The following is a 20028-nucleotide window of genomic DNA, read 5'->3' on the forward strand; positions in this document are numbered from 1 at the left end:
CAGGTCCTTGAATAATATTGTTTCACTCAAAGTCATTTTGTTATGATGTTGATGAGGGGAAAAAGAAATCACTTCCCAGCCGGGTCCACTGTCTATGGGTCCGCACACTCTCCCCACGTCTGCACGGGTTTTCTCTGTTTCTCCGTTTTCCCCCCACATCCCCAAGCTGTGCACATTAGGTGAACCAATGCGTCTACATGGTCCTGATCTGAGCAAGTGTGAGTACGGGTGTGAGTGTGCCCTGCGATGGGAGGGCATCCTGGCCAGGGCTGGCTCCCCCACCAGTACCCTGAGCTTTCAGGATGAGCTCCAGCCACACGGCCACCCACCATGCTGAACTGAAATAATTAGGTAAATAATTATCTTATGTTTTTATTAATCTTTCTTAAATATACATATAATTCATATTTATTTCAGTGTTTCAGTGTTTTGGCCTTTATTTAGAAGTCTGGTGATGTCTTTGTGACCAGAAATACACCATGGGAACTGACTTCTTGTTTATATCAATTAGCCTATGGTAACATTGGTTTCATTGTATGTCATTTCACTTAAGTGTGCAGTTTCCAAGAACCTATCAACAACTTTAAGTGAGGACTTACTGAGGAAGGAGTAGGATTTCTTGGACACCAGAAAGGCCTTTGCTTCCACCCTCCTTCCCCTGATTGAATTTTAAGATTTGGAACTTCACCTAGTTACTTCAGGCTTTGTTGTCTAGTTAAAATTAAAATATCTCCACCTATCAACAGCCTTTGTCTTGGTATGAAGGAACTTACTGGAACCTCTAGCTCCCCTGAGATCAGATTTTAAATGAGCATTGAAGCCTGGAGGTTGCCAGAACACTGAGTACCCAGAAAAGCAAACTGAGCTCATCTGCCTTATTTTGTTTCAGCTTTGCCTACCGTAGGCAAAGCTTCTAGCCTGATATTATAGAAGTATTATGAAAATAAAAAGCATAGTGCCAGCTTTCAGGCGACTTAAAATCTCTCAATTCCCACCTTAACCAAGCCATATATACTAACCAAATGTTAAAAGTTGAGGCTTGGCTGGGTGTGGTGGCTCATGCCTGTAATCCCAGCACTTTGGCAGGCCGAGGCGGGAGGATCATTTGAGGCCAGGAATTTGAGACCAGCCTGGACAACATGGTGAAACCCCACTGCCACTAAAAATACAAAAATCAGCCAGGCATGGTGGCGCACGCCTGTAATCCCAGTTACTTGAGAGGCTGAGGCACAAGAATCCCTTGAACCTGGGAGGCAGAGGTTGCAGTGAGCTGAGATTGTGCCAGTGCACTCCAGCCTGGGTGACAGAGTGAGACTCCGGCTCAAAAAAATAAAGGTTGAGGCCAATCAGAAAAGGTCTGCAGGGCACCGCCCAACATGGTCCCCAAACCACAGCTGATTGGCTGCAGGCTGGCTGCTTCCTCCAAGACTGAGGATGCCAATCAGGGGACAACAGGTCAGGTGGGCCTGTTTGTAGACAGCCCTGGAGAGGGGAAGAGGCAGAAAAGCAAAACCCTCTAAAGAATCCGTATCCTCACCTGAGGTCAGGAGTTCAAAACCAGCCTGACCAACATAGTGAAACCCCATCTCTACTAAAAATACAAAAAAAATTAGCCAGGCCTGGTAGCGCATGCCTGTAATCCCAGCTACTCGGTAGGCTGAGGCAGGAGAATCGCTTGAACCTGGGAGGCAGAGGCTGCAGAGAGCCGAGATCGTACCACTGCACTCCATCCTGGGCAATAAGAATGAAACTCCATCTCAAAAAAAAAAAAAAAAATCTGTATCCTACTCAGTGCACTTCTACCCTAAATGTGTACCTCTCCTCTCCGGTGGACAAAGCCATGCCAGTATAGACAAACAGCACAGCGGCGAGACCCATTTAATTCACTTGAGCACACAGCTATCCCGGAGATTAACCCTTACAGGTGGCAGAAATGAAATAAATCAAGTTCTGTTCCCACCAGAGCTGAAGGGATGAGAGCGGTGCTCGACTGAATGCATGTGGACTCGCTGGTCAGGGTGAATACACAGAGTAGCCAAGATGCACACACAGTGAATTGTATGAACTCATTTTCACATGAGAACGATGACAGGATGGAAAACAGGATGGCGCTACAAGCGGGCGGAGTTCCTGGAGACGAGGGGGAAGATGGCCACTGAAACCTCGAGAACTGCTTGGCTTCACTGTCTTAGGGTTTCAAGATGTAGGTGCTTCTACAATGGAAACAAGAAAAGAGGCCACCTCTGGTTCTACGCTCCCAATTAGCAGGGAGAAATGGCATGCCAGAGAGTGTGGGTGGTAGATTTGTACTCCTCGTCCACAGAGGTACTGGACTAGAATCTCATCCTCTGGGTGTAATCCTGTTACCATAATGACAGGTCTATTTCTGTAACTTGGCTTCTTGTAAAAATAAGACTTTTTAGTTGGACCGAAAACCAGAACTAAAAAAATGTCTCCAGCCACAAATGCGTGGAGAGGGTGATACTGGCATCTAATGGGGAGAGACCAGGGATGCTATTCCACAGCCGAAAATGCACAAGACTGTTCCTCGCCATGAAGAATTCTCTGATTCTCGCCATGAAGAATTCTCTGATTTTAAAAGAAAACAAAATCTTTTAAAATCCATTTTAGAGATTTTCTGTGGACAACTTCATAGCAAACTCCTGGTCCTGGTCCATTTGACAGTCAAATGTTAGCATTAATCAACAGCCTTAAGTTTTCCCTGCAAACTTGATCAGTACAGTGAGCACACAAACATTTCCTCTCTTTCTTTATTATTACGAATGGCAAAGGCATCAAATCTGCAGCTTACTTGGCTGGGACACCAGTGCCTAGGGTGCAGCTGTGTTCTGCCCTTGAAATACTTTACCTCCTCTTATTGGGTTACATCATTACTAGATTTATTACAAAGGTGAAGACTATGAAATTGAACAGGGAAAGAGGAAACTAACCAGCCTGTGATAATATTTATTTTTTGATCTCAGTAAGGTATCACAGAGACACAGGCCTGTGGAGAAAACAGTGACCCTGTCACACAGAAGACTGGAAGTCATTTAAAATCAAAAATGACATTCTAATCCTCTGAATCTGATTTGTGAAGCTGCATCATATTGCCTTTTTTTCTAGGGCAATGCACTGCAGTATCAAATTTTATGATAGTAATGGGGTCAATTTAAATGGTGCAGCAAGCAGATTTGCTATGTAACTCGGAGAAATGGATCACAACAGTGCCAAATCAATTTTCTAGTACAAGTCTGTGCTCAGGGGTGGTAAAATTCACTCTTCAAAACTGAAATATGGCTCTAGGAAGTCGGGTTTTTAAGTGGATTTTCTGAGAATATGCAGTTACTATAGTTACGATATTTGCAGAGAAAAAGATAAGAGGAACATTTATTACGCCTCCAAAAGCTAATTCATGTGCTCTGCAGCACTGCAGGAAACCTGCTTGGGCTGTACGTGTTCATCTGTCCTAATGTCCAAATTCCTTAATTTTAAGCGTCTCTGCTTGAGTATTATCTTAAGAACAAGTGAGTCGGCTTTAGAATAGTAAAGAAACAAATATATACTCCCTGGAAAAAAATGTTTGGCCAGAAAATTCAAGAGACTTAGCTTCCAGGAGAACTGGAAAAAGACAAGGCATTACAAAATGAAAACAAAACAAAAAAGGAAATAATTCTCTATCTCAATAAAAAGATCCCTATAATAAAACAAAATCGATTACATTTATCTTGGGAACTCTTCTGGACAAAATATCTACATCCGCATAGTTTTCTCATTAGAGCATCAAATCCTTTAGGGCAAGGGAATGTTCATCTAACTCTAATGAAAACCTTTTCCCCTAAGGATTAAAAGATTTGGAGTCAATGATAAGGAATTCTGAAATAGTTTACCCGCTACCATTTGCTTAAACAAACAAAAAGCTAAAAGGAAAAAGAAGATGAGCCAAAGTATCTCCTAAGCAAGAAAAAGAAACTAGCATTTTCCTTTCATCCTCTTTCCATTTTTCCCCTACCTATGTATTAGTATGCCACAAATCTAAGTAGCTTCAATATTCTCTTATTTGAAGTTTTTCTTCAGCACTTTGAAGAGTGACAAAACATAAGAAAGGAATTGGGAACCTGAAGATGTTTTTAACACCAACTACCTTGGCAATCAACTGCAGTATTTCATCGCAGCGGTCACTGACATCTAGAATCACTACCCTGATGGTTTCAACTTCCTACCTTAAATAAAGACTCAATTATATTAACCAAGGGGTGCTCTAAGGCAAGAAAGCAGACTGATGTATTTGAGAAAGATCATTACTAGTAAAGAACAAAACGAGAATTTTCTGACTAAGCCTCAGTTAACCAGCAAGCTCATTTAACCCTGACAGCTGCCTTGTTCCTCCCTCACAAGTCTTTTGGTTAATCAGGGTATCCAAGAAAGCCCTGTACTAAACTAAACTTTCTGCTCACTATCAGCAAAAGCTCTCAGCCAATAGTCAAAAACAGCCTGCAGCACACGAACTCCTGAAACTTTTAAGCGTGTAGCTTTAAAAGACATATTCCCTCTCAAAGATACCCACAGATACCCAAAGATTACCAAATCCATGCTGCCCTGAGTACCTGGCAAAGAACAGCTTCTCCCCCGCAAGTTCCAAAAGGCACATGCACAATCATCCTGTCCTTGTCCTCATTCTCCAGGTGGCCCTGGAGCCTGCCGGGGCTGAGCCGGACAGGGCCTTCCTGGTACCTGCAGCCACTGCTCAAGACGCTGAGCTTCACCTCGCTCTGGTCAGCCTTGGAGAAAACCAAGTTCTGGACTGTCTTCTGCAGTGCACCCTTGCTTGTCACCTGAAAGCCACCAAAGGTGAAGAATGAAGACAGGCCCAACACCTTCCCTCCCTGAGAAAGATAGGCCATGAACTTCTGGTACAGGTCTTCGGGAATGGACTCCCTGGTAGCAATGACCAACAGCAGACAGTTTTCCATCCACGGGTCTCTGAGAGCACTGTCCTCCAGCAGGTGGTAGAGAATGTAACTGTCAATGTCCACACAGTCAGCCAGCACGGACCGGACCTCGTGGAACCGGCCGAGGGCTTCCTGGGAGTCGGAGCCCACATAGAGGAGGATGTTAGGTGCCTTTCCCGTGAGGTTGACTCTCCTCCCTTCTCTTTCGGGGGAGGTCTCATCAGCAGCACTCTCCAAACTGCTGCTATAATCGTAGGGAAGGTCTGGAATGTTCTCAGCAGATGCAAACTTGACTGACTCAATGGTGCTGTTCTCAAGTTCCAGACACTCGTGGCAACTAGACAGATGGAGGTGATAATGCTCAACGGGGCCCCCTCCCCTGTCACTGTCCCCAGCAGGCTCACTCCCAGAGGCACTGCCTCTCCTTTGTTTGGGTTCTTCACCAAGAGCCTTTGGGTCATCTCTGCCAACATGCTCCATACCGTCCTGCTCAGGCTTAATCTCAAGAGAAAGTTCAGGCTTCGGCTCTAGGATCTGGGCTTGCTTGTTTGAGGCCTGATCCTTAACTTCCTTCAGAGTGGAGTCCTGCAAGTGCACCGCTAAGGCACAAACAGGAGAGAGAGACAGAAAATTAATCAACACTTCTTGTGTGACACATGGCTCATCTCAAGAATCTCATCACCCTCTCTGCATTCTGGGACTTACATTCCAGGACAGCCTCTGGCATGGCTCCCACCTGCAACCCCCCTCAACCCGGGGGCATCCTTTGGAAACACTAACTGTTCCCACCTGAAGACCCCAAGTGAAATCAGCAGTTTGTCCAACATCTTTTATACCTATCGGAGAACCTAAGACCCTCTTACGGAATGGTGAAGAAAGTGAGATTCAGAGAGGTGCCTTTGCCTCCTTACTTACAGATTCTATTTCTTGGGTGCTATTCTCCTTTACAATAATGAAACTGAGCAATTAAAAGGACACATATCTAGAGTCTACCCCAGCACATCCCAGTGAAATGTCACTCTCAGGACATGCCATAGGATCAATGGGAGAAGACTCTTCCCAGTATCTTGTCTCAGGGCTGGAACATAAGTTGACAATCACTAATTCAAAAACATTTATTGAGCACTTGCTACATGTCGGACATGGTATTAGAGACATGTACAAGGTGGTTCTGGATATTATGGGATTTACATAAACTTCCAAAGCTGATAAGGGACATTTATTTGCCCATGAGATGAAAGAAGACATTCATAGACATAAAAAGCCTGCTTTTAAGTCTAATTAAGGAAGAACAGTTTGTGTGTTTCCTGAAAAATGATTTGTCCCAAGAAATTGTGATACATATATTTTAAGTAAAAAGCGGTTTGATTTAGAACTTCATAGTAACACTAGCTATGCTTCCCACTCAATCAGAACTGTAGTCTAGACACTAGTTATACTGTATTAAACTATGTGAAATAAATATTATATGGGTTCCGAATTTGAACACCACCTCATGAGCAATGCAGTCATGAAACATTCTTGTTTAAGAAATTTAATAAGCACCGAAAATGTACCCTGCAGCCCCCCAAAAAAATCTTGACACATGCATGAATTGTATATTATTACAGTAAAATCAAACCTGTGGACTGAATTAAACTGCAACTAAGCATAGCCCTTATGTCATACCAGTAAGAGTGCTCAACGGTCCTTAAGCTAATAACTTATAGTGTCCCACTATCATAAAAACAGGGTCTCACTTTGTCACCCACATGGGAATGCAGTGGCGTGATCATGGCTCACTGTAGCCTCAACCTCCCAGCTCAAGTGATCCTCCCATCTCAGCCTCCCAAGTAGCCGGGACCACAGGCATGCACCACCACACCCAGCTAATTTTTTTGTTTGTTTGTTTTTTTGGAGACAGGGGTCTATGCTGCTCAGGCTGGTCTCGAACTCCTGGGATCCAAGCGATCCTCCTGCCTCAGCCTTCCAAAGTGCTGGGATTACAGGCATGAGCCACTATGCCTGGCCAATAAAAACATTTTCTAAAGTTACTTACACACAATCTTTTGGGGTACCAGTCCATTATCCATGTGGAGTCTATCTTCCATGAACGCCACCCCCAGCTTGCTGAAGTTGTCCACACTTGCTTCAGCAATTAGCCGATAGGGATCCCCAGGTCTGCAAGCTAATGGCAAACAACAGTCTGACCACTTGACAATCTGAGAAAAAGCAGGAGAGGGAGGAGGTGAGAAAAGACAGGTTGAGATTTTTCTTCTCTAAAATAACCAGATACTTTATTTTTCCCTTGAGGCTCCTACCTCTAAATTACAGTCATTAATAACAAATTACTGGATATTACATTTTACTAATATCAGAGTTGTTTTGAATTCAGCATTCTCATCTCTACCTGACAACAGTGCTTACAAAACACTAAATATAACTCTCTCACTTAAAAGTAACTGAAGTCTCCACCTTTTTAAGGAATTAAAGGATAAAGGGACATTCCCCAGACACTGGAAAAACATCATGCTGCCCTTTAAAAACAGAGAAGAGGAGAGAACAAGTCCACAATACCCAATTACTTTCAATGTAACCTGTGGACCCGCTTTTCTCAAAGTGTGGTCCAAGACCAAGTGCAACTGACCTCCCAGGGAGCACATCAGACCTTCAGAGTCCCGAGCATGACTCCCTCCCTATCTGGTGCACTGGACTTTCTGGAATTGAAGTCCAGGAATCAGGATTTAAAACATGCTTCCCCTGTGGTTCCTGCACTCGAACTGTGAGAACAAAAAGACTCTCCAGACGGTTCCTCCCTGTAAGGAGGTTCACGTTCCTACCACAAGGGGGACAGAGAGAAAGAGAGCAGGCAAAACACCCCGCTTAGCCTTCCAGTTCTTACTACGGAAGACTGTGACACTGGGGCCTGGGACACCCATACTCTCTCTGAGGGTTCCCATGGAGAAGAGAGCATATGAGGTGAAGAGCCCGACGCTGCAGTCAGGGGTCTGAGGCCGAGTCAAAGGCAACTAATCATCACTGTCTGTCCTCGGGCAAGCTTCTGACCCTCACAGCAACCTAATTTGTAAAACAAGAATACTCTACTAAAAATACAAAAATTAGCCGGGTGTGGTGTTGCACGCCTGTAGTCCCAGCTACTCGGGGGGCTGAGGCAGGAGAATCGCTTGAACCCAGGAGGCAGAGGTTGCAGTAAGCTGAGATCGCGCCACTGCACTCCAGCCTGGGTGACAGAGCAAGACTCCGTCTCAAAAAATAAATAAATAAATATAATTTAAAGGTTGGTTGTGTTCATGAGATCAAAGAGTATACGTAATGCCCCCAGTAGAAAGCTTAGATTGACTAGAATAAAGTACTCAATTACTGACAGCTGCTTTTATTAGCTGTCACAAATGTGGCTTTAAAAGCAGCAGTGAGCAGGACAGTCTTTTTCTAAGATGCCATGAATGATTCCTCTACTTCCTAAAGATACCTTCTCAGGGACACACTGCCCCGAATTTCATAATTATATATAAATAATTTTTTATTCCATTTTTATTTATTTGTATTTATTTATTTTTTGAGATGAATACTCGCTCTATCACCCAGGCTGGTCTTGAACTCCTGGCCTTGAGTACTTCTCCTGCCTCAGCCTCCCGAGTAGCTGGGACAACAGGCTTGGGCCACCACACTTGGCTTGAATTCTATTTTAGATATTGGTGGGCTAGGATTTTAGAACTAACTCCTCCTAAAAACTATTTTTTAAATGCTGGATAAAATAAATGAATAAAGCATTACCTTAAAAGTCTAGAAGAACTGACTAGATAATAGTGAACTTCCAGGCCAAGTGTGGGATAAATCCTGAACCTACAGAGGAAAGGGATATTCCCGCAAGACACGCCACTTCTGCCCCCAGGGTCCATGCTCATCCAAGCAACTTGGGTTTCAAAAGTCAACGTCCAACTGGCATAAGCACAGACATATAGAGATATGGTTTGGCTGGGTCCCCACCCAAATCTCAACTCGAACTGTAATCCCCATGTGTCAAGGGAGGGACCTGGTGGGAGGTGACAGGATCCTGGGGGCGGATTCCCCCATGCTGTTCTCGTGATAGTGAGTTCTCATGAGATCTGATACTTTTGAAGTGTTTGGGCCAGGCACAGTGGTTCATGCCTGTAATCCCAGCATTTTGGGAGGCCGAGGTGGGCGGATCACCTGAGCTCAGGAGTTCATGACCAGCCTGGGCAACATGGTAAAACCCCATCTCTACTAAAAATACAAAAATTATCCAGGCGTTGTGGTGGGTGCCTATAATCCCAGCTATTCAGGAGGTAGAGGCAGGAGAATCGCTTAAACCCAGGAATTGGAGATTGCAGTGAGCCGAGATCATGCCATTGCACTCCAGCCTGGGTGACAGAGCAAGACTGTCTCAATCAATCAATCAATAAAGTGTTTGGTAGTTTCCTCTCTGTCTCTGTCTCTCGCCTGCCACCATGTAAGACATACCTTGCTTCCCCCTTTGCCTCCTGCCATGATGGGAAATTTCCTGAGGCTTCTCCAGCCTTGAAGAACTGTGAGTCAATTAAACCTCTTACCTTTAAAAATTACCCAGTCTTGGGCAGTTCTTTCTAGCAGTGTGAAAACAGACTAACACATATAGACCAAGAGAACAGAGCTGACAGTATAGAAATAAACACAGATTCATGGACAACTAAATTTGGACAAGAGTGCCAAGACAACTCAATAAGGAAATAATAGTCTTTTCAACGAATGGTACTGGTACAACTACATACTGACGTGTAAAAGAATGAACATAGGCTGGGCGTGGTGGCTCATGCCTGTAATCCCAACACTTTGGGAGGCCGAGGCAGGCAGACCACCAGGAGTTCGAGACCAGCCTGACAGACATGGTAAAACCCCATCTCTACTAAAAATACAAAAATTGGCTGGGCGCAGTGTCTCACGCCTGTAACCCCAGCCCTTTGGGAGGCCAACGCAGGTGGACTGCCTGAGGTCAGGCGCTCGAGACCAGCCTGGCCAACATAGTGAAACCCTGTCTCTACTAAAAAATACAAAAAATTAGCTGGGCGTGGTGGCAGGTGCCTGTAATCCCAGCTACTCAGGAGGCTAAGGCAGGAGAACCACTTGAACCCAGGAGGCAGAGGTTGCAGTGAGCCGAGATCGCACCATTGCACTCCAGCCTGGACAATGAGAGCGAAACTGTCTCAAAAAAAAAAAAAATAAAATACAAAATACAAAATGTAGCTAAGTGGGAGCAGGCGCCTGTAATCCCAGCTACTCAGGAGGCTGAAGGTAAGAGAATTGCTTGAACCCAGGAGGCAGAGGTTGCAGTGAGCCAACACTCCAGCCTGGCACTCCAGCCTGGCGACAGTCTCAAAAAAAACCTATTAAACTTTAAAAGGCTCAGATTTGCATTAAATTGATACAGAAAAAGAAAAAAAACACAGATAGGGAAGTGTTAAAGACCTCTTTTAGAAAAAGGAGAAATGGGCCAGGCTCAGTGGCTCACGCCTGCAATCCCGCCCGGGAGGTGGAGGTTGTGGTGAGCTGAGATTGCGCCATTGCAGTCCAGCCTGGGTGACAGAGCGAGACTCCATCTCAAAAAAAAAAAAAAAAAAAAAAAAGTATGAAGATAAACTTCTTCCTCACACCATGCAAACCACGTACAAAAATTTACTCAAACTGGATCAAAGACCTCAATATAAGAGCTAAAACTACAAAATTCAGAGAAGAAAACACAGGCATAAATTGTCATGACTTTTGATCAACCAATGGCTTCTTAGATAAGACACCAAAAACACAAGCAACAAAAGAAGAAATAGATAAATTAGACTTCATCAAACATTTTTGTGCTTCAAAAGATATCAAAGACAACACAAAAAAATAAAAGCATTGGCAAATCATATAAGAACTCCTACAACTCAACAATAAAAGAAAATCCAATTTAAAAATGGGCAAAGGATGTAAACGTTATTTCTCCAAAGAAAATATACAAACGACCGGCTGGGCGCAGTGGCTCACGCCTGTAATCCCAAGCACTTTGGGAGGCTGAGGTGGGCGGATCACAAGGTCAGGAAATCAAGACCATCCTGGCTAACATGGTGAAACCCCATCTCTACTAAAAATACAAAAAAAAAAAATTAGCTAGGCATGGTGGCGGGCACCTGTAGTCCCAGCTACTAGGGAGGCTGAGGCAGGAGAATGGCGTGAACCCCGGAGGCGGAGTTTGCAGTGAGCCAAGTTTGTGCCACTGCACACCAGCCTGGGTGACAGAGCGAGACTCCATCTTAAAAAAAAAAAAGAAAGAAAAGAAAATATACAAATGCCCAATAAGCACAAGAAACGCTGCTCAACAACATCAGTCACTAAGGAAATGCATCTCAAAACCACAGTGAGATGCAACGTCATACCCACTAGGATGGCTGGAATCAAAAAAGATACCAACAAGGACAAGGAAAAACTGGAACTCTAATACATTGCTGGTAGAAATGAAAGTGCTGCAGCTGCCTTGGAAGAGTTTGGGAGTTCCTCAAAGAGTTAAACATAGAGTTACCATATGATCCAGTAATTCTACTCCCCAGTATATACCTAAGACAACTGGACCTGAACATAAGAACACATCTAGATTAGGCTCAGAGGATCTTCCCAAAGGCAAGCCCCAGAGGCCTTCACAAAAGAAACAAACTACGTTCACTGAGAACAACTGAAAGATCTGAACTTGTTCAATAAGAACGCATACCCAAACCCCAGCCTTCAGAAAGATATGGTCTCCAAAATGGAAATAGATCCAAAAGTACTGTAGGTTTGGCTCAAAAACCTTGGAGCAAAACTCAAGAAAGCCAAATGTAAGCATATCTGGCAAAAACAAGAAGCTCAACAACAGCAAATATCTGAGAATGGGGCTGGGGGCGGTGGCTCACTCCTGTAATCCCAGCACTTTGCCGGGCTGAGGCAGAAGGATCAGGAATTCAAGACCAACCTGGGCAACACGGCAAAACCCTGTCTCTACGAAAAACTACAAAAAATAGCCAGGTGTGGTGATGGGCACCTGTAGTCCCTGCTACTCGGGAGGCTGAGGTGGGAGGATCACTTGAGCCTGGGAAGTTGAGGCTGCAGTGAGCTGTGATCATGCCACTACACTCCAGCCTGGGCAACAGAGTGAGGCCCTGTCTAAAAAAAAAAAAAAAAAAATCTGAGGGTAGAGTCAAGACCAGTCCTTCTCAGGGAAATATGGACACACTACCCACATCCCCAAATGAGGCCCATCCTAGAGTTTACACAGATTATCATGCACCCTCATTCCAACTCCACTTAGGCCCCAGCGGTAGGGACCCTATAGACCACTCCAGAGGCCCCAAAATAGTTCATTTTGGCTGCTGCCACGATCTGAACATATACCGCTTCTAGACACTTCAGAATCCCAAGTTCATTCTCCAAGCTTCCATTTTAATTCTTTTGGTTCCTCATCTCGACAAAATAGGGAGAGACGTCAGACACAAAAGGTCACATATTGTAATGGTTTATGATGATTCTCATACAAAAGAACGCTTTTCAGCAGTAAGAAACAAACTTGAGATATACACAACATGGATGGATTTCAAAAACATTATGTTGAGTGGAAAAAAAAGACGCCAAAGGATACATGCTGTATAATTCCATTTCTATGAATTCCTAGAACAGGAGAAACTAATTTACCATGTCAAAAAGATTAGTGGCCCAAGTAGAAAGAACTGAATAGAATGAGGCGCAAGACAAATGTATTGGGGTGATGGTAATGTTTCATGTCTTAATTACCTAGGCAGTTACCTAGGTGTATAAATTCATCAAAACACATAGAACTGTGCATCTAAAATCTGTGCATTTTATTTTATATAAATTATACCTCAATTAAAAATTAATAAACAACAAAACTAGTAACGACAATTTCTTTTCCTGCTTCTTTGTTTTGATTTTGGTTTTTTTAATTGTTGTTGTTCCATTTGTTCAGCTAATAAGATTTAGTCAGCATCAATAAGTGGACAGTTGGCTTATGTTTCTACATCCTGTTTTTTGGTCACCTCCCTCCATCATCATACTTGAATGACCTCGTCAAGCTCCCTTCATTCATTTTGGCTCTCCCCAAGACGTTCTTCATGTAGTCACCAGGGTAATGTTATTATTCCTTTAAAAATGTTGCACTATTCCTTGGCCTGGCGCGGTGGCTCACGCCTGTAATCCCAACACTTTGGGAGGCCAAGGCAGGTGGATCACGAGGTCAGGAGATCAAGACCATCCTCGTTAACGGTGAAACCTTGTCTCTACTAAAAATACAAAAAATTAGCCAGGCATGGTGACAGGTGCCTGTAGTCCCAACTACTCAGGAGGCTGAGGCAGGAGAATGGCGTGAACCCGGGAGGCGGAGCTTGCAGTGAGCCAAGATCGCACCACTGTACTCCAGCCTGGGCGACAGAGCGAGACTCCGTCTCAAAAAAAAAAAAAAAATGTTGCACTACTCCTCTGCTTAAAATCCTTCCATGAATACGTTCTGAAGATCTACTGTATGTCATGGAGACTACAGGTTTTGGTTTTTGTGTGTGTGTGTCTCAAAGAAAAAACCACATCATATGTTATACCCCATAAATACATACAACTAAAAAAATACTTTCATGGCCATTTTTCATCATTCAGGAAAAAAAATATGCCCACACATAAAGCTTGTATGCAAATGTTCACAGCAGCATTATTCACAATAGTCAAAAGGTAGAAACAACCCAAATGTCCATCAGTAGATGAACAGATAAATAAAATGTATATATCTATACAAAGAACTATTATTCAACCATAAAAAGGAATGAACTACTGATGCATGTTACAACATGGATGAATGTTGAATACATTCGTTAAGTGAAAGAAGCCAACAACTAAAGGTCATGTATTCTGTGAGGCTATTTACATGAAGTATCTAAAATAGGCAAATCTAGAGTCAGAAAGTAGATTCGCGGTTGCCAGGAGCTGAGGTGTCAGGAGCAGACAGTGAATGCTGACAAGTGTGTGGTTTCTTTCTGGTGTGCTGAAAATGTTTTAGAATTAGATAATGCTGATGATTGCACAACTTTGTGAATATACTAAAAACTACCGAATTGTCTTTCAAGGGTGAGTTTCATGTGAATTATATCTCAATTTTTTAAAACAAAAAGAAGAGTCCAGGCAGTTTGTTTGTCTCTACACTCTTCCAGCACAGCCTAGTCAGTAAATGGACTCTAGAGTCCAACTTCCCAAACTTCAATCCTGGCTCCTCTGGTTAAGGACGTGTGACCTGAGCAAGCTACTCAAATTCCCCATGCTTCAATGTCCTGTCTGTAAGGCAGAGATAAGAGCACCTACCTTGCAAGGTTTCTGGGAGCACTAAAAGGGATCATCCATAAAGTGCCTGGACCACAAGGGTGCTCTTACGGTTCCAAAATACAGAGTCCTTTAGAGCAAGTAACTTCATGAGAAACCACATCATCCCTAGTGGGCAAAAACCGAACTTGGCAGGGAATGGGGAGGTGAAAAAAATCTTACACATTACAACAGTCTGTGGCCCTCCAAGGCTCAATCCTATCCCACAACTTTTTTTTTTTTTTTTTTTGAGACAGGGTTACTTTATCACCCAGGCTGGAGTGATGCAATCATGGCTTATTGCAGCCTCGACTTCCTGGGCTCCAGCAATCCTCCCAACTCAGCCTCCCGAGTAGCTGGGATGACAGGTATGCACCACTATGACGGGCTAATTTTTGTATTTTTTGTAGAGATGGGATTTCACTATGTTGCCCAGGCTGGTCTCAAACTCCTGAGCTCAAGCAATCTTCCTGCCTCAACCTCCCAAAGTGGTGGGATTACAGGCGTGAGCCACCATGTCCGGCCCCCCACAACAAAATCTTATTCCTTAGTAGCTCATTTATCTTCTCAGAGTGAACTTGAATTTAATTATTCTCCTTGGAAAAACAATCATGAAAAAAAAAAAACTTGAGAAACATTGCCTTTGAGGGGAAAAGAATAAACGCAGGCCTTTATGGCCAACTCACTAACCTGTGTGGAATATTTGGACAAAGAGAAACTCCAGAATTTTCATTTAGCTCTACTTGTAGCTTTCCCTCCACTTTATCACCTACTTCTCCCACCTCCTCGCAGACACACAGCCAAGGGAAGCAGAATTCACCTGGAGGGTCAGGCCCACCCAATGTTTCAGCAGAGTTCTACATTTCAGAAATGACATCTTTGATTCAGGACAGAGAGTCCATTGATTTCAGCTTTGGGGATGGGGGAAAGGAGGTCAGTTCAGGAAGATGAGAAGATAAACTAACACCGTGGCAGGGCAGACTTCTGGGATGAAGGTGCATGGGAAACATGGAAACAAACAGGGCAACCTCCTGCAGGAAGCTAAAGGCACCATTGTCCTCAGAGCAATCGAAGGAGGAGGAGAACCGCTCAGCCAGTGGAGACTCAACCCAGAATTTAGCTGTAAAAACATTGATTTAGCCCCCTGCGGTAGCAGGCACTGGCAGTGTAAAAGGAGCCAATGATGAAATTCCCACAAACCTCTGAGGAGGAACGAGGCAGGAGATAAACAAAGGAAGAGGAAGGACCGGAAGAGCCCAAAGAACAATACATCCACACATCCCGGATCAAGTTTCTCCACTCTGCCAACTGTTTCCTCACCTAAGTGCCTTTCCGTTTTCTAGGAGCGTGGTCCATGAGCCATGGACCATGCAAACGCCTTCAAGCAGCGCTGGGTGCTCCGATCAAAGCAGAACCGCGCTGTCACTGATACGTCGTCCAGGGTGTTTGCCTTCCAGTGGATAAAGGCAAACAGGACACTTTAAATTTGCACTTCAGGATGGAAACAAAGGCATGGAAAAGAGAAGGGAAGTCAAGCAAAAGGCTTACTCCCAAAGATCAAAGCTAAGGAAGCCCTGGCTGTCCCTAAACAAAGGAGTTTCCTCCTATAATAGCAGCCAGCAGAAATCTGTTAAGTAACTAAAGCTCTTGACTTGATGTTACAATGTATGGCAGCAGGCAACGCATATCTTCTCTGCTCAACTTAAAACTCACATCCAGGAAGCAGTCCAGGAGTGAAAGACCCCAGGTTAAACTAGCACAGGTGGCCCTGCCCAACAGGGGCATTGGCAGGCAGCAGCTCTGCAGCCAGTGGGGAACAGAAATCTCGACAACCCACTGGTACCCAGAGTCAGATCACGGATGCTGCTAATTTTTCTGACTCTTGTTTCTCCTCTTCCAAATCATCTTAATTCAACGTGAAATTGTTAAAAAGTTCTAGTAACACATTGGATGGAGGAGGGCTGCAAACGCAGAGGTAAAGAATTTGAAAATACAGGGCCGGGCACGGTGGCTCACACCTGTAATCCCAGCACTTTGGGAGGCCGAGACAGGTGGATCAAGAGGTCAGGAGTTCGAAACCAGCCTGGCTGGCATGGTGAGACCCCCGTCTCTACTAAAAATGCAAAAATTAGCCGGGCATGGTAGCACGCGCCTGTAGTCCCAGCTACTCAGGATGTCGAGGCAGGAGAATCACTTGAACCCAGTAGGCAGAGGTTGTGGTGAGTCGAGACCGCACCACTGCACTCCAGCCTGGGCAACAGAGCGACACTCCATCTAGAAAAAAAAAAAAAAAAGAATTTGAAAATACAAGACTAAAGGGAAGAGGTTATTTTTAACTTTTGGCTATCCTTGCTGTCTTTTGTGTTTGGAAATAGAGAGGATAAAGGAGAACTACAAAATTGACTTTCACTTGATATTATGTAAAAAGACAGGCCAGGTGCGGTGGCTCATGCCTGTAATCCCAGCACTTGGGGAGGCCAAGGTAGGAAGGATCGCTTAAGCCCAGGAGTTCAAGACCAGTCTGGGCAACAAGGCGAAACCCCATCTCTACTAAAAACAAAAGACTAGCTGGGTGTGGTGGCATGCACCTGTATTCCCAGCTACTTGGGAGGATTAGGTGGGAGGATGGATTGAGCCCAGGAAGTAAAGGCTGCAGTGAGTCGTGATCATGCCACTGCACTCCAGCCCGGATGACAGAATGAGACCCTGTCTCAAAAAAAAAAAAAGACAATATGCCCTATGGCACTTTTAAGAGAACGGTATTGGAAAATCAAGTAACAGTGTAAGAGTTATCACAAAGTCACTGCAAGCAGGAGCTGAAACGGTCAACTGACCCACGTGGAGCTGAAAAGAGGAACTGTGAAACCATGACTGACCAGATGCTCAGGGAAAGGGCGGGTCTCGCTAAATAACTGAGAAAGTAATACAAATATTATGAGAATAAATACCTTTGTTGCCACACAGAAGAGTGTTATTATTATGTTCTGTAGATGGCCGATACACCGCCGAGGCCTGCTAAGGTGTGCTGCATTCACATCCACGGTTACTTCCCACCTCATCCCCCCATTCCACTGATGTAAGCTGAGGAAGAAGAGGAGTTTTAAGATGTATCCCAAGTGGTTTAGTTATCCACTGATGTGTAACAAACTACCCCAAAATTCAGTGGCTTAAAACTAATCATTTATTTTGCTCACGAATCTCAATTTGGACAGGACTGGGCAGAAACAGCTTAACTCTGCTCCATGTGGCATCAGGTAGAGTGACTCAACCAGGGCTGGATGACCTACTTTCAAGATGCCTCTGTCACTGAGCTGGAGCTGCCTGTCAGCTGGGAGCCCAGCCAGGGCTGTCCACGAAGAGCCACATGTCCTTCTCCTTCATGTGGATCTCGCCACAGGGCAGCTTGCGCTTCCTCACAGTATGGGAGCTGGACTCCCAGATGGCATGTTCCAAGAGCCCAGATGGAGGCTCCAAGGTTTCTTATGATCTGGCCTGAGAATTTTCAGAATGTCACTTCTACCATATCCCAATGGACACACAAATCACTAAGGTCAGTTCAGATTCAAGGGAGGGGGAAGTGACTCCACCTCTCAATAGGAGGAAAGAATTTGCAGCCATCTTCAATGTGCTGCAACAAGTTTGTGCCAGCAATTAGTCTTCCCCTTCTGCATGAGAATGACAGGTCCCTAAACAGCCATGCTCCTTTGGCCCAGGACCCTGCACAAGAGAGATGTAGAGAGCAGAGAGCTCAAAGCAGAGTCACAGCTGGAAACAGCAGCCGCGAATCTGCTGAACATGAGTAACATACCCAAGAAACTAGGATTCACTGTTAGAAGCCACTGGGATTCTAAGCTTATCTGTTACTTCAGCAATCTGATTAACACAATGCACAAAACTGCATTCCTGACAACAGCCCTCTAAGCCCTTCCTGCTACATTCCCCATCTGCACAAGTGACCCACCACCCACCCACAGGCCATCACCTCCTAACCAATATGGACATGTCTCTATCTCAGCGTTCCTACTCCCAACACTCATCAAGCCCATTATCTTTTCCCACATGGCCTACAATCTGTTCCAGGTTAGCTCCCCTCCGATCCCTTCTGCAATCTGCCTGAATTGCGACCTTCCTAAAGTGCAAATCTGATCATTCTGCTTTAAAAAAAAAAAAAAAAATGGCTTTAGCCTACTGTCCCTGGGATCAAGTCCAAATTCCTGGTTAACACATATAAGCCTTGTTTGATTTATGTATTATGTCCATTTGCCATCCAATTTGAGTATATTCAATTCTGCTACATAGAAAACAAGAAAACAAATAGCATGGATGAAACTCATAGTGAGTCCAAAGCTTGTAAGACACGCTCAAGACAGACAAAATAAGTGGAAGATACGTGCATTGAACATAGATAAAAAGGACAAAACCAAAGAGTGTTAGTCCTAGGCAGAAAGTCACGGGAGAACCAATCTTTTTTTTTTTTTTTTTTTTAGAGAAAGATAGGGTCTCACAGCTTTGTCACCCAGCCTAGAGTTCAATAGTGCAATCAGGACTCATTGCAGCCTCGACCTCCTGGGCTCAAGCAATCCTCCCACCTCAGCCTCCCAAGTAGATGGGACCAAAGGCATACGCTACCATGCCTGGCTAATTTTTTTTTTTAATTTCTTGTAGAGATAGCGTCTTGCTGTGCTGCCCAGGCTGACCAGGGCCAATCTTATGAAATCTTAAATATTGGTAAGACACAAACTATGCCACTTGACAGTTATGTCATCCTTAATTTGCCCACCCATCTTGACCCCATTTATATACTGTCTAGAAACACATTAAAAAACACACACAGCATCTCAGCAGGTCTCTGGTAAGCCACAGCTATTGCAGACATATATACCCAAATATCTCCAACAAAGCACCTTCCACCTTCTGGGCCCTTGTGTAACTTCAGCTCTAGCCCTTGTGCTGACACCATTGTCAGGGAAGGCTGATGCAGCAGAGACAGGACTCCATGTATAAACATCGCATGGCCCAGGATTCAGATTGTGCTCCTTCCATTTCATAGGCACCTGATCCTAAGTGTTAACCGATCCCAGAACTCTCCCCTTATTTCTTGCCGCATGTTTTGAATTGATGTGATAAACAATGTGATTCGAGCATCTTAACTCAGCCTATGAGCCTCTCTATTCTGAGACTGCTGGAATAGGCTGCTTGGCCATGTTCTTGGAAGCTACTACATCAAGGTAATTTCCCACACAACATTCCAGCCCCTGCTTTCCCCTCTGGCCTTATCTAGGGCCATTCCCCAACTCAGGTGAATGCAGACTCCAAATGTACTGAGCTGTGTGCAGTGGCCACGTGCAAATGCTTTCTGTACATCTGCACATGCTGTCCTACCTGGGAAGTCCTTTCCTCCTTTCACCTATTTTTACCTTAACAGACATCATCTGCCCTGGAAAGTCCTTCCTGACCTCACGCATCTAGGTAGGCCCCCCCCCCATAATCCCTACCCATGCCTTCTATAGTACTTAACATGGTGACCTTTAATTGTTCATTTACTTAGCTCTCTACTCTCCCACACTGTGAGCTCCTTACAAACAGGGAATGTCATCTCTGAATGAATCTTTCATCTCCATGTAACACATGCCTCCAACCCTACCTAGCACACAATCTGGCATATAACAGGCACTCAATAAACCTTCAATGAATGCCTTGATCAAATACAAGGAACATA

At 44.4% G+C, this 20028-nt stretch overlaps 1 protein-coding gene across 9 annotated transcripts in view; it reads right to left on the minus strand.

The window, feature by feature from the left end:
• The window catches only part of HLCS (holocarboxylase synthetase), a 241579-nt gene that overhangs the window by 183032 nt on the left and 38519 nt on the right, over positions 1–20028 (minus strand). For 5 of the 9 annotated variants that reach the window (XM_063659663.1, XM_063659665.1, XM_054468592.2 and 2 more), the window contains exons 3-4: positions 6991–7153; positions 4608–5551 (exon numbers count right to left, since the gene is read on the minus strand). In XM_063659663.1, the coding sequence (XP_063515733.1) occupies positions 4608–5551; positions 6991–7042 (996 nt within the window). In that variant the 5' untranslated portion in view covers positions 7043–7153. Of the gene's footprint in view, positions 1–4607; positions 5552–6990; positions 7154–7578; positions 7689–17257; positions 17391–20028 lie in introns of those variants that run through there. The other 4 variants (XM_063659661.1, XM_063659660.1, XM_063659659.1 and 1 more) reach the window with 2 other exon arrangements.

Source organism: Pongo pygmaeus, chromosome 22, assembly GCF_028885625.2.
Source record: "Pongo pygmaeus isolate AG05252 chromosome 22, NHGRI_mPonPyg2-v2.0_pri, whole genome shotgun sequence".
Classification (NCBI taxonomy): Eukaryota; Metazoa; Chordata; class Mammalia; order Primates; family Hominidae; genus Pongo; species Pongo pygmaeus.